The sequence below is a fragment of the Setaria italica genome, chromosome V (assembly GCF_000263155.2).
Source record: "Setaria italica strain Yugu1 chromosome V, Setaria_italica_v2.0, whole genome shotgun sequence".
Classification (NCBI taxonomy): Eukaryota; Viridiplantae; Streptophyta; class Magnoliopsida; order Poales; family Poaceae; genus Setaria; species Setaria italica.
The window spans coordinates 27,032,010-27,045,671 of record NC_028454.1 but is presented as its reverse complement, the minus strand read 5'-3'; the positions used below and the strand labels follow the sequence as shown (position 1 = coordinate 27,045,671).

At 42.1% G+C, this 13,662-nt stretch overlaps 2 protein-coding genes across 3 annotated transcripts; one reads left to right on the top strand and one right to left on the bottom strand.

Annotated features, from left to right (window-relative positions):
* The first annotated feature begins 419 nt into the window (after nt 1-419).
* On the top strand, nt 420-9,564 carry LOC101755435 (regulator of telomere elongation helicase 1). 2 transcript variants are annotated; one of them, XM_004968998.3, is made up of 23 exons: nt 423-618; nt 734-1,059; nt 1,265-1,404; nt 1,707-1,794; nt 1,902-2,052; nt 2,173-2,335; nt 2,493-2,669; nt 2,864-2,988; nt 3,155-3,206; nt 3,534-3,675; nt 3,792-3,946; nt 4,021-4,112; nt 4,191-4,298; nt 4,379-4,447; nt 5,098-5,184; nt 5,586-5,645; nt 5,725-5,840; nt 7,020-7,077; nt 7,150-7,249; nt 8,203-8,258; nt 8,341-8,823; nt 8,949-9,094; nt 9,207-9,564. In XM_004968998.3, the coding sequence occupies exons 1-23, from the start codon at nt 517-519 to the stop codon at nt 9,283-9,285; spliced, it is 3,075 nt and encodes a 1,024-aa protein (XP_004969055.1). In that variant the 5' UTR covers nt 423-516; the 3' UTR covers nt 9,286-9,564. The 2 variants fall into 2 exon arrangements, with proteins under 2 accessions (XP_022682055.1, XP_004969055.1); XM_022826320.1 differs by lacking the exons at nt 7,150-7,249; nt 8,949-9,094; nt 9,207-9,564 and having other exon boundaries at nt 420-618; nt 8,341-8,434.
* Nucleotides 9,565-10,282: 718 nt separating this feature from the next.
* Nucleotides 10,283-10,966, bottom strand: LOC101780029 (transcription repressor OFP14). The gene has a single exon (XM_004971898.2). The coding sequence runs from the start codon at nt 10,938-10,940 to the stop codon at nt 10,284-10,286; it is 657 nt and encodes a 218-aa protein (XP_004971955.2). The 5' UTR covers nt 10,941-10,966; the 3' UTR covers nt 10,283.
* Nucleotides 10,967-13,662: the final 2,696 nt, after the last annotated feature.

The following is a 13,662-nucleotide window of genomic DNA, read 5'->3' as shown; positions in this document are numbered from 1 at the left end:
ACATTTTACACTTTTGTGGGCGCTTTTAACAATTTATTCGTAGGTCTATGATAATTTTTTTGAGGGGGTAGGTCTATGATAATTAAGGCATGAAAAAAATACTTTTGTTTCTTTAGCACACAGAGACTCTTCTCAGATCCTTAAGCCAAAAGTGAAATAAGGTTTTCCTTAAGAAAGAAAATGTATCAGATTTTATTTTGAGTAACACGGTAATTGCGTCGCGGGCCTTGCTAAGTTTCTGTTCAAACCCCGCTTCAAAAAAAAAGAAAGAAAAAAGAAAAAAAAGAGAAAGGGTTCTGTTCAAACCGGGAATTCGGACTGCAGCAGCCCCAGTCCGTGCGATGCGGCCCATGTGTGTGGTTCCGCGACCGTCCCACAACGCCGTCTCGGCCTCTTGGGTGACCAAAACCCCTCTTCCTCTTCGGCGCGCACTCTCGGACTCCTTCCCTCGCAAGCCTTGCCCCATTCCCGCCCACACCTCCTCCCGCCGCCGCCTCTACCGCCTCCGGCGGCGAAATGCCGGTCTACAGCATTCGCGGCGTCGATGTCGACTTCCCCTTCGATGCCTATGACTGCCAGATCACCTACATGGATCGCGTCATCGAGTCCCTGCAACAGGTAAGCAATCCCCCCCGCTGCCAAATCCTCCAAATCGACGCGCTAAACCCTACCAAAAATTTGGCTCGGTTCTGACTGCTTCGTGCTCGCGCCTCCCCGCCGGATCGATGGCCAGGGGAAGAACGCGCTGCTGGAGAGCCCGACGGGGACGGGGAAGACGCTGTGCCTGCTGTGCGCCTCGCTCGCGTGGCGCCGCACCTTCGGCGAGTTCCTGCGGGGCGGTCGCGGCGGCGGCCGCGGCGGCGGAGGGAGCCAGCAGCTGCACTACGGGAGCCAGCCGCTCGGGAGCCAGCAGTCGGGGGACTCCGAGTCTCAGCAGCAGCACTCGGGGTACCCCGCGTCTCAGCAGCAGCACTCGGGGTACCCCGTGATCATATACGCCTCCCGGACGCACAGCCAGCTCCGGCAGGTCATCAAGGAGCTCAAGGCCACCAGTTACAGGTCAGCAACTGAACTTGTTCTTCAGTACCCTGTTCTTATTTGAGAGCTAATTGTGTCGGACTGTGTGCTGTCAAGTAATTTCTCATGAATGCCATGGAGCTGAGGGCTGGAACTGTCTTCAATAGTTCCAGTTGTAGATTGACTGATCACAGAACCTCTGATGGCTCATAATTGATTTGGTGATTTGGTGCATAATGTTTCACAGGCCGAAAATGGCAGTGCTGGGCTCCCGCGAGCAGATGTGCATCCACAGCGAAGTGAGCAAACTCCGTGGAAGAGCACAGAACAATGCCTGCCACTTCCTCTGCAAGAAACGCCGGTGCCAGCATAATAATGTTGTCGCTGGTAATTGCAACAGAATTGTTCTTTATTAGATAAGCCATAAAATTGGCCCTGCAGCCTGCACACCAAGATAAATGGCAACCATAAAAGAAAACACACATGCATAATTCTTGCCTGTACCTTGATCCATTCTGATTGATACAAGGTGTATCTCACTGAATACCATGATTATTATTTGATTCTTGCAAATGACTCTTCAAGTGGGAGACCTGTCCACCTTTAGCTACTTAGTTTTCCTTCTTATTCTAAACAAAGCAAATGTCATCAATTAACCATATATTGCTCATGAATGGCACTTCCTGCAGAGTTCATGAAAAACAAACCTGAGCTTGGGAGCAAGCCTTTTGACATTGAAGATTTGGTTAATATTGGGAAAGGGAAACCTAACGGCCCGTAAGTTTCATATTTTTTCTCTGTAATTTCCATCTTTATAGATAAATGGCAAGCGTGTTTATGTATTTTTTTGACCCACTAGTGGCATCTTTTCTTTATTATTTTAGATGCCCATATTACATCTCCCGGGAACTTTCGAAGTCAGTTGACATCTTGTTTGCTCCATACAACTATCTTATTGATCCGGGAAACCGTCGTTCCTTAAATAGCATACCATGGGACAATGCGGTACTTATATTTGACGAAGCACACAACTTGGTAAGGGGCTCCTTCTGTTTAATTGGTTACTGAACTCTCAATAATGGCCTTAAATTGAGAATTCTGAATGCAAAAGCAGCCATACTTTGGACTTAAATTTACCATAACTCTTTTATGCAGGAGAGTATATGCGCAGATGCAGCCTCTTTTGACTTACATCCAAATAACTTAACTGCTTGTGTGGCAGAAGCTCATGAATGCATCAAACTGTGTTCAGCAAAGAGGTCCATTGAAAATTCTGCTGATAAACAATTTGACCCTGAAAATTATGCAATCCTCAAAGGTGAACCAAAATTCTTTCAACTTCTCGAAGTTGTACTTGGATCCACGTGATTCTGTACTCCTATGCCTTTATTTTGTTCTTATGTGGAAGCCTGTACCTTTACTTCGAGGATTTTGACAGTGATCCCCTGTTGGTACTATCAAAACATTCTTTCCAGCTCTCTTAATGGCACTTGAGAAAAAAATTGGTGAGTTGGTAATTGAATCCAAGGAGTTGGGTTACACAAAAGCTGGGAGTTACATATACGATTTTCTCTCTGAACTGAATATCACATCAGACACATCCAAAAAACTAATTGAGACAATTGATTGTGCTTCACTACTCCTAGAGGAAGGTAATTGATTTTTCTGGTATTATTCTTTATATTACAATACACTATTATTCTTGATAATTAGTGGGGGTCAAAGTTGTCCATTTTTGGGAGTTCTGTGCCTCTGTCGTGTTAGTTGAACACATTGAACTTTTAACAAATATCTCGATGGTTCATGCAAAGTGGTTCAGTAACGTGTTTTGGTCCTGCATATTTAGGAAATTCCGCTGAAACTGGACCAGGGGTCCAAGCAAAGACCACAGTGTCTAGATTGGAGTCGATTAGGGAAATTTTAGACATAATTTTTAGGGGTGGTGGTCAAGACCATGCAAAATATTATCGAGTAAGTTTCTCTTCAGTTCTGTGTTTCTCTCTGATCGCATAATCCATTCATTTTCAATGTGTGTTCATCCAATTAAGTTATTTCCATCCAACCCTCTCTATTTGTATTTGCAGCATAAGCTTTGCATACTTTACTGTACTCTTACGATCATACTCAATCTTTCCAGTTTCATGTGAACGAATTTCAGCAAACATCTGGAGACGCATTGAAAGTTCTGGGTAAGTTCAAAGTTGATGTGTAACATATGTTCTTTATATGAACGAAAAAGTCTGTAATCCCTGATACAGTTCATTGCTCACTATGGACAGCATGCATAGTATTATTCCACTGACTTCTTCCAGATATAGTCGATTATTTAAAGGAAAAAACACATGTGATACATGGTACATTTCATTGCTCAATTCTAAACTGCATGCTTAGAATAATTACATTGATTCCTATCAGACATGGTCCCTTCAAATAAGATAATGTGTACTCTTTACTTAGCCTCCTCAGCAACTGAATAACTATATATCCAATTGTCTACAATTTTCTTGTATTCGCAGGTAAATCCTCAAGAACCCTTAGTTGGTGGTGTTTCAACCCAGGGCTCGCAATGGAAGAATTTCTCAAGTTGGGTGTTCGCTCTATTATATTAACTTCTGGCACTTTATCCCCCCTGGATTCACTAGCCATGGAACTAAACCTGTAAGCAAATCTATTTAGTTAATCGTTATCGTTGACTTATAGCTTTGTTGGTTGCTTATCGATATTGGTTTCTCTATTTGATGTTGATTATCAAGATAAGTTTTCCATGAATCCAGTGAATTCCCAGTTAGACTAGAGAATCCTCATGTCATTTCCCCAGATCAAATCTGGGTTGGAGTTGTGCCTGTGGGCCCTTCTGGACATGCACTTAATTCTTCTTATCGCACGCGTGAGACTATACAATATAAACAAGAATTGGGTAATGCTATAGGTAGGCCAATAGTAACAAAATTCAGTTGCTTTTATTCTGATATAGTTCTGCTGACATATTTGCTCATTTTACAGTAAACTTCGCACGCATTGTGCCAGACGGACTCCTTGTTTTCTTCCCTTCATATTCTATGATGGATAAGTGCATCGAATTCTGGAAAAATAGGGTATTCCTAATTTCTGACTCATAGTTCTAATCACTTGAAGTACTTATCCTTAGACATTTATAATTTAATCTCTTACAGAACCATTCAAGTTCAGCAGCTGAGAACACGATATGGCAGCGAATCTGTAAGCACAAGCAGCCAGTTATAGAGCCTAGGCAGTCATCAAACTTTCCAAATGCAATTGAGGTTATGAAATATGTTACTACATACACTTGAACTTTAAACACTTCATATGCTCATATAATTGTGAACCATTTGATTTGCAGGATTATGCAGCGAAATTAAATGATTCTTCTACTTCTGGGGCAATATTTTTTGCAGTTTGTCGTGGCAAAGTTTGTTCTTTTTCACCGTAACAGCTTCCTTTGCTTTCTGTTCCAACTTCTCTTGATTTTAGGTTCACTTTCAATGTTCTTGTGTTGAATGATTTTTTTTGCAAGTCTGTATGATTCAAATTTATTTTTTATAACTGCTATGCTTACTTCTTTTTTTGTCTGCTGAAAGATAAAACATGCTTAACAGCATATAGTAAATCTTTGGGTGCTGTAATGATGATAAATGCATTACATTTATAAAGCTAAAAATTTCGTTAATGCTCTGCGGAAAGGATGAGTACGAGACCATGAACACAGAAGGCTTATTTCTGATCTTATGAGTAAAATACAAGTCATTGAGCTATAGAAGTAACCAATGGCGGGGTCACAAAAGAATTGATGACGAAAAAAGGACGGGGGTAATTTTCTAAGTCAGTTTAATTTGATGGCAGGGGCCAAATAGTGTACTAATGGAACAAAAAAGTCTCAAATTATGGCAGGGGCCAAATAGTACAATTGTGTGGTGTTGTATGGGTTCCAAATCCTGTCTTCTTCTTAATATAATGATACGTAGCTCTCCTGTGTGCTGGGAGTACCACTCCCAAAATGTTTCTTTTTTCGCTAATCTTTAAGTTTCCCTCCCTCATTTATGCATTTTTGTACTTTCACAGGTTAGTGAGGGTCTTGATTTTGCTGACCGTGCTGGGAGGGCAGTAATAGTTACTGGAATGCCCTTTGCTACCCCAACTGATCCTAAGGTTTATTTCTATCTGTATTATGCTGAATTGTCTAACTAAAACTTTTCTAAAAGGCAAGAATGTCCCTTTTGTTACTTTCCTATTGGTGCGTTTGGCACTGGCAATTATGTACCGAAAATATTCAATTTTGCTGGCTTTGTATGTTGAGCTGGGTTCATGTGTAGATATTCACACACACATACTTCATTGGGTTTTTGGATAAGTTGAATTAATGCTAAGTCTGGAAGGATTTTGTCATCATTTTTTGGGTTTTCTTCTGATAAAATACTTTTTTCTTTGCTTCCTTGCTCATTAACCTGCACGAGCTTTTTACCATATTGCACAAACTTTTATGCTCTTTGGCTTTCGGCAAGAGTAATTGGCCTAGTTAATCTTGCAATTTTCCTTTGTGTCTGTTCCAGGTTCGGCTGAAGCGTGAGTATTTGGATAAGCAGGGCGCAGCATCTAATAATAACACAAAGGTTCAATAATTTCATAGTAAATTGTCAAGCGGACCTTTGCTGGTCAATTTTACAAAAAGTTCTTGTGATTGTTTTGTAGATGTTGACAGGACAGGAATGGTATACACAACAAGCAGCAAGGGCTGTGAATCAGGCTGTTGGACGTGTTATCAGACATCGCCATGACTATGGAGCTATTATCTATTGTGACGAAAGGTAGGCCTAATTATAGTCCTCTAAGCAAGGAATCTAAGCATTGTTGGTTTTGTGCTCGACTTCCACGGAAATCTGTTATTTATTGTGCTGGGCTGTCAAATATTTCTTGATGTTCCTGGTGTAGTAGATGCTAGCACAGTCTTTGATCTCAAAGGGGATCTGCTATAATTTCGGTCATGGTCGGCGCAACCTGCCGTGACATTTCACACATAAGGAGTTGTTTCTTGGTTTTGTCCAGTCATTATAATTTGATTTTTTAGTTAATATTCCCTCCGTTCTTAAATATATGATACCATTGACTTTTTTTCTCAAACTTTGACTAACAATATTTATTTAATCAATCAGTTAAATAATGTAAAATGGGTACTCTACTGCTGGATCTATCATCGAAAGGACTTTTGGTTTAACTTGTAGATTTACTATTTGCATAATTTTTTGTAGAAAAGACGAATAGTCAAACTAATGAAAAAAGTCAATGGCGTCATATATTTAAGAACGGAGGTAGTACTAGATACAGAGAACATTAAGGGCAACTATAGCGTATATCCTTTACACAGGGTGCAAAGGGAGGCAGGTCAGCAGGTGCTTTGAAAGTAAATAAATGCTCCAGCGTTTGGTTTGCTTAAGAATTCTAAATGTGGGCCCTAGTAGAGATAAAATACTCTTCCCCCATCAACCATGCGCACTATCTCTCTCTGTTTGCATGCTGTGGTGGGTCCCGTGCGATGCCTTTTCCGCTCACACTGGGTGCATATTCAGGCTCCGGTGCTTCGTTAGCTTTACCCGAAGAAAAACGCTCCAACGTTTGCACCTCCTCAATCATTTTCTCTCTCTTCTTCGCACCTCCTAAAATCGCACTCTGGAGCTGCCCTAAGGAGTCCTATTGAAACCAAGAAAGAGTTCACTTTTTTTTTTCTGTTATTCATGTATGTTGCAATCAGTGTACTACACTTTAGGTTCCATATTGTAATCCCTAGAGTGATACCCAAAAAGGATCAACACTTTAAAAATCTCAAAATAGTCTTTCCATTTTTTTAGCTAAGTATGCAATTTTAAGGAACATGTGGTTATGCACAAGCTTTTGCATCTCGAACCATGTTGCTTGTTTCAGTCAAACTTCTACAGAACAATTAGCATTTCAAATTAACAAAGTTGCTTTACATTGCATGTTGGCTATAGGTTTGCGTGGTCAAATTATCAATCTCAGATGTCGTATTGGCTCCGACCTTATATAAAGGTGCATTTATTTACTGTCTTCCTACAATGCTCTTTGCTGGTATCTTTACTATGCTTTATATTCTTTCTGCAGTGCTACTCAAAGTATGGGGAAGTAGTCCAAGGATTGACCCGTTTTTTTCGAGATAAAGCTACTTCAGATCCTTTAAAGCTAAAACAAACAGATTGTAATGGTAAAGATATAGTTTTGAATAGTGTGATAGACTTCTTTATCTGTTTCTATCTTTTTTATACACAAGTTCACATACACTTAAATATTTTAAGTAATTTCCTTTTGAAACTTAACCCAGTGTGCTTGTTAATGATATTTGTTAAGGGTTGTAGAAGGTTACCCTGTCAAACTTGAGATAACAGTCCACAACTCCATGTTAGTATTAGTAGAAGTGCCATTAATTCACTAGCCATATGTTTGTAAGGGCCCATTTAGATATATGTAGGTAGTTTAGGATCAAGAAAATAGCAGTGAGCTAGAAGGGCTTGATTTACAAACTTGAACAGAACGGGACTAAATCAACAAAATTCACCTACAGTGGCTGCCTTTTACCAAATTGATGCCTGTGGGCTTACACTCCTTTCTATTTTCTAGCAAGCTGTGGGGATTCAAATTTTGCATCTTGTATACTTGTAATTTAAAATGCCATTTTTAGTTCCTCATGATGTGCTTGTAACTGAGAAGGATTTTTGTTAAATTTGAATACATAATTTGAACAACATTTAATCTAATTTATAGCTGTGCAAGTTACGAATCAACCTATGACTCAGAAGAAAGAATAATTCAATTCATGATTATACATATTTCAGTTTCTTATATTTATGATCCCAGCAAGAGTTTCTCTACAGATAGAAACACAGTGCCAGCTCTACTCCACCGAATGGTGTTGATTATGTTTTGAATATCTACAGCATGAGTTATGTGATCCAAACTGTGTTTTTTTTTGTATATGCAATGCAACTATATAAAAGGACAACCAGAATTTTGTGCAGCCTCACTTGATTTGTTTAATTTTGTTGACAGAATGCAATATGGAAATTTGGCATTTAATTACTTCTCTTTGTGCTGCTTTGCTATTTCTCTTAGCAATTGTTATTTATGTGCTACTTGTTTTGAAAATGTTGTTACATGCAGATTGTATAGCACCAGTTACAAACAAATGCATGCCTCAAGAGAATCTATCAGATTTGGTAAATCCATTGCATTGACATAGCTGAGCATGATTTAGTTTAATGCCCCTTTGGCTTACAGATGCTGTCTTTCTTGTGCTAGGCTGCCAGGGCACAAAATGAGTGCCCACAAATTACATTATCAGTAAGTTCGACCACGAAGAGGAGTAACTTTATGAAGTTGGCTCAGATCACTCCTGCCAATCGTTCTACCCTTACTACAAAGCACAACTCTACATCGATGTCGCAGCTCTTCTCTGAAGACCAACTGTCACAGGATACTAAGGTTGTTAATATGACTGATGATGTGGCAGTACATGGGCATCTGAAGGAACATACCTTCAAACCTTTAGGGCTTAAAAAGGCTAAACTAATGGATAGATCCAAAGATGCTGTTGGCTCGGATGACATCTCTGCCAAATCACCTCAAAATATTGAGTCAAGAACTTTGGCCAGATACCAGGGTGAAGGATCTACACCTCAATCAAAGAAATGTACCACAGAAAAAGCATGTGGAAAGAATGAGGGTATCTGTGAAAAATCTGAAGGCCAGGAATCTAACTCAGGGACAGCCTTCTTGAGGCTGGTATGCTGCTCTTTCACTGTACTTGGATCTCATGTCATGCTTTGTAGAATAAATGCTATATTGTTAATATGATAATCTTTGCATCATTTACATTGTTGTTCCTTCAATTTGGGTATGTTTACTAGGCTCGAGAAAAGCTTAGTGGCGCAGAGTACAAAGAGTTTGTTGAATTTATGAAGGCCTTAAAATTGAAAACTATGCATATCAAAGACTCACTTGAAGCAATAGCAAAGCTTTTCTCCTCTCCAGGAAGACTTCCACTTCTTGAAGGGTAACATTACATTTCTTGGCATTTTCCCTTGTTATTGAATCTTCCTTTGCTGTTTGTTCCCTCATGCTACTGCACCTTTGTTTATACCCAATTGTTCCCCTTTCCTTTACAGGTTCAGGGTTTTTGTTCCAAAGAACCATCTTCCATTATACGAGCAGCTTGTTCAAAAATATAGTGTTTGCAGTGCATGATGACAACCTTTTCTCTTGTATAAAGGCACTTCTGTTGTTTATGCATCATATTTTTATTAGTGATAACTGCAGGGCTGGTTGTACTTTGACACATAACTATTTGTCAACAGAACATGCTCACATTCTTGAGATGCATGCAATTATTTTTAGAATGTGATATGGCAGTTCTGGAATCCGAGGAAAAAAAAGCACATGCCAAAATCCACTTTAAGCTTGTTAAGCACATAAGAAGAGGATCCATGGACCTTTTTCAAATATAATGGGAATTCAGGCTTCCTATACCTTTTCTGGTTACACTCTTGCCGTATCATCCTTCATGTCTATGCCCGCATGAAATTTAATTTTCCCCTTGTATTCCTGAGAAATAAGTCTATCAAGTTCCTCTGACAAAAGATCGTCCTGTTTTTTTTTATCAAGCTGAATTGCAGACAATTGCAGGTATATTTATTAATATGATAAACTTCTGATCGGCAAGGTTTAGCTTATTCAATGTAAAAAAATTCAGATCCAGTGCTGTATTTGTTTATATATTACTTGTCTGTGGCTGTATTTTCTTCTCTTCACAGTTGGAATTATGCCTTCTGGGTAATAGAAGTATGCTTTATGATATGTCACTCAATGGCTGAAACAACAACATGATGGCATCCTGTGATACTTTGCTGTTAAACGCAGAATACCATGAGCAGCCTCCCGTATGATGATTGGATCATGAATCAAAGCATTCTTGATGTATGCTGTAAAACTGTTAGGAGGGTTAAGTTAGCTTCCTCTTTTTATCTGCCTGCTGCTCAAATCTGATTCGCCCCCCAAATTGATTCTCTTCTGTAGTATGGTCAGTTGACCGAGTGTCCGGAAACTTGAAGGTTGAAATGCAGCATGCTGCTTGCTGTTTCATGCCTGTACCCTTGAAGAGCAAGCACAAAACACTGAATGGATGTCATTTCTTGCTTTTGAGTTGTACAATTTCTGAATTAACAGTTACCATCCGTCCATCCTAACTAACGTTTCCTACTCCTAACGCTCTTGTCAGCCCACTGGGCTTTTCCAGGGGCTGAACTGCCCTTTTGATGAGTTCCGGCAGTCAAGTCAGCAAAGGCCTTGAGGATGTGCTTGTGCACAGCCTGATCGTTGAGCTGCAGGTAGTAAAAGAGCAGCTCCTCAAGGAAGTCCCAGTCCAGTGGCTGTGATATGCGGCCATGGTGCATCTTTATCATGTTGCCCATGGATCTCCGGAAGTCTGTGTACGGGTCCATGGAGAACACCACTATGGCCGTGTTGTCGCCGCTCTCCTCACCTGCCCTGCAGGCTTCCTTGTTGATGTCTTCCGCGACCGACTCCGACGAAGACAACGTCTCTGCCGTTGGTTGTGTCTCGTCGGCAAGCGATGTGGATGTGCCTGGCGACGATGACGGGAAGCATGGATCTTTGTTGTTGTTGTCGTGGATGTAGAGGGACCGGAAGTTGTCGAAGAGGAAGCGGTCGACGTCGGAGAGCGTTGCCGCCTGCTCCTTGCCGCTCTCGTTGTCGGCGGCGGTCGTGGCGGCGGTGATCACGCCGCCGTCCATGTCCACCGACGCGGTTCTTGGGAACCTGCATGTGGAGAGGAGGCGAGCGCCGGCGATGTTCGCTGGAATGGCCGAGCTGGGGATGTGCATCGGCGGGATCTTCTTGAGCGTCCTGCTAAGGTAGAGCTGCAAGGATTTGCGGAGCTTGGTTCTCTTCCTCTCATCTTCCATTTGCCTAGCGTGTGGTAGCGAAGGGAACAGTGAGGGATGTGAAGCTGCGTTAAACAAGAGGCACGACCGGTGGCGCCCTGCCCTTTTTATCGTGCTAGTGGGAGTTACAACGGGGTGTTTTATGGTGGATTGAATGGACAGGGTGTTCATCTGGGGCTGCTTAATGGCCCCCGTTTTCCTCCCCTGAAACGTATTTCCCTCCTGTGTGTGTACCCACCGCTACACAGATGTGGCATGTCGTGTCAACTCGGCAAAGAGGCCATATCATATTCCTAATTTAGCCAAGCCCAGCAAAGACTCCAGAGGAATTTTTGAACAAAAAATCTGACCCCAAAGGCTTATTTGTTTTTTAATACAATTTTACGATGCTCCATTTATTTCTAGCGAGTACAAAAGTTGAAATGTAGAATTATATTCAAGCTTTCAGTAGGTTATGATGTCATGATGTAGTCATATTGCAAATGCACCATTACAATTATGTGAACTCTTTAGTCGAGTCATCTATATTTCTCGGGGATCTCTGTACCAATCTTCTTTTTGTTTTTTTCTCATCTAATAAAATTCGCAGCAAATCTCTTGCCATCCTTTCGGAAAAAAAAACTATATGTAGCAACTAGGTCCGTCCACAGTAGTTCCTTGAGATGCCTTCATCACGAATGAAGTGCATATTGCATGAAAGACCAATATATAGTCCAATACTTACTATCTTTTTTTTTGAACGAATGGACACGGGACAGTGCCTATTTCATTGATAAAGTAGATGATTACAGAAGTGTTTCAAAATTTGTACACTCGTTACACGATTATTCTCTAGATGAAAAACCCGCTAAAGCTTTTGCCTCTGCTAGTATCCATGCACCGGCTTCCTCCTTGATTTTGGCCAGCAGTGAGAGTGCTGCCATCTCTTGTCGGTTGAATATTCGCCTATTCCGCTCCTTCCAGATTTCCCATATAACTAGCAGCACCATGGAGCATGTTCCCTTCCGAGTAGCTTCAGTTTTTGTAGTCATGTTCATCCACCATTCCAGGGCGTTGTCGGTTGGGCGCCATTCCGAGGGTTGTATGCTTAGCTGCGACGTCCATGTGGCTACTAGGCTCCATATTCGCTTGGTGTATCTGCACTCGGCCACTAGGTGATGGGCCGTCTCCTGTTGTGCTCGGCATAAGGGGCATGCAGGGGAGTGAGGCCATCCTCTTCGCGCAAGTCGATTGGCTGTCCATACACGGTTTTGGAGGATTAGCCATGCGAAGAACTTGTACTTCGGGGGCGCCCACAATAACCAGATTGTTTTGTAATGTGGTGCATTAGTGCATCCTAGGAACTGTGCCTTGTATGCCGAGGCCGCTGAATATTTTCCGGTGGACGTGAACTTCCATCGAATTGTGTCTTCCTGTTGCGGTTGCAGCTGCAACGTTGCTGCTAGACGCTAGAGTGTTACAAATTCTTGTAGATGCCGCGTTGTCAGTCCTCCGTGAATGTTTATGTCCCTAACCCGGCTGTTGTCGCATAAGGCCTCTGCTAGCTTTCTTTTTTCCCCCTGATAGTGCATATATGTTGGGCGCAATGTCCTTTGGTCTAACACCTTGCCCCAGGCTGAATGCTAGAAGCTTGTTTTGCGTCCATTACCCACTGTGATTGTTGTGCATGCCGCAAACAAGCGATGGTCCGTGTCGTCGCATGGTGTCCCTGTTCCAGTCCATGTTTTTTGCGGTGACTCCCACTCGTGCCAAAGCCATCGCAGTCTCAACGCTCGAGCAAACTTGTGGAGGTTTAGCACTCCTAACCCGCCATTTGCTTTTGGTAAGCAGGATTTGATCCAGTTGACCTTGCATTTTCCACCTGTGAGCGTTTTGTCTTCGGCCCAGAGGAATCTTTTCCTTATTTTGTCTAGTTCGTCTAGTACTTCGTTTGGCATTTTTATTACCGTTAGCAGGTATAATGGTTGCGCGGAAAGCACCGCTTTGGTGAGGCAAACCCGTCCTGCTTGAGTAAGGTTGCGTCCGTGCTATCCGGAAAGCTTATGTGCTGCTTTGTTCATTAGGGGCTGATAATCTAGTTTCTTTAGGCGCCTTATCGCAAGTGGTAGTCTGAGGTATCTTATTGGGAAGCCTGTGCAAGTTACCGGCAACTCTGCGAGAATTTCTTCGAGGTCCACGTTATCGCAGCTGATGTGAGCCACAATTGTCTTTTGTAGGTTTGTTTTAAGCCCAATTGCCTCTCCGAAAAGGTTTAATAACTTTGCTGCGTTTGCTACGTCCGCTTGTGTCGGTTTTATAAATATGACCGCGTTGTCAGCATACATGGAGATGCTTGTGCGTGGTGTACGTCCTCCGAGCTTATTGAGTAGTCCCATTTCCGTCGCCTTGTGTATTAGTTGGTACAGCGGGTCTACCGCAAGGATGAAGAGGAAGGGGGATAACAGGTCTCCTTGTCGTAGTCCTCGTCCGTGTGTGATTGGGTCGGACGGGAGTCCATTGACCAGGACTTTTGAGGTGGATGTGGCTAGTAGTGCAGTTATCCAGTCCCGCCAGCGCCTGGGGAAGCCTCTGTGTTGCATTAGTGAGAGTAGGCAATCCCAGCGCATGGAGTCAAAGGCCTTTGAGATGTCTAGCTTCATTAGCAGTGTTGGCGTTCTGTACC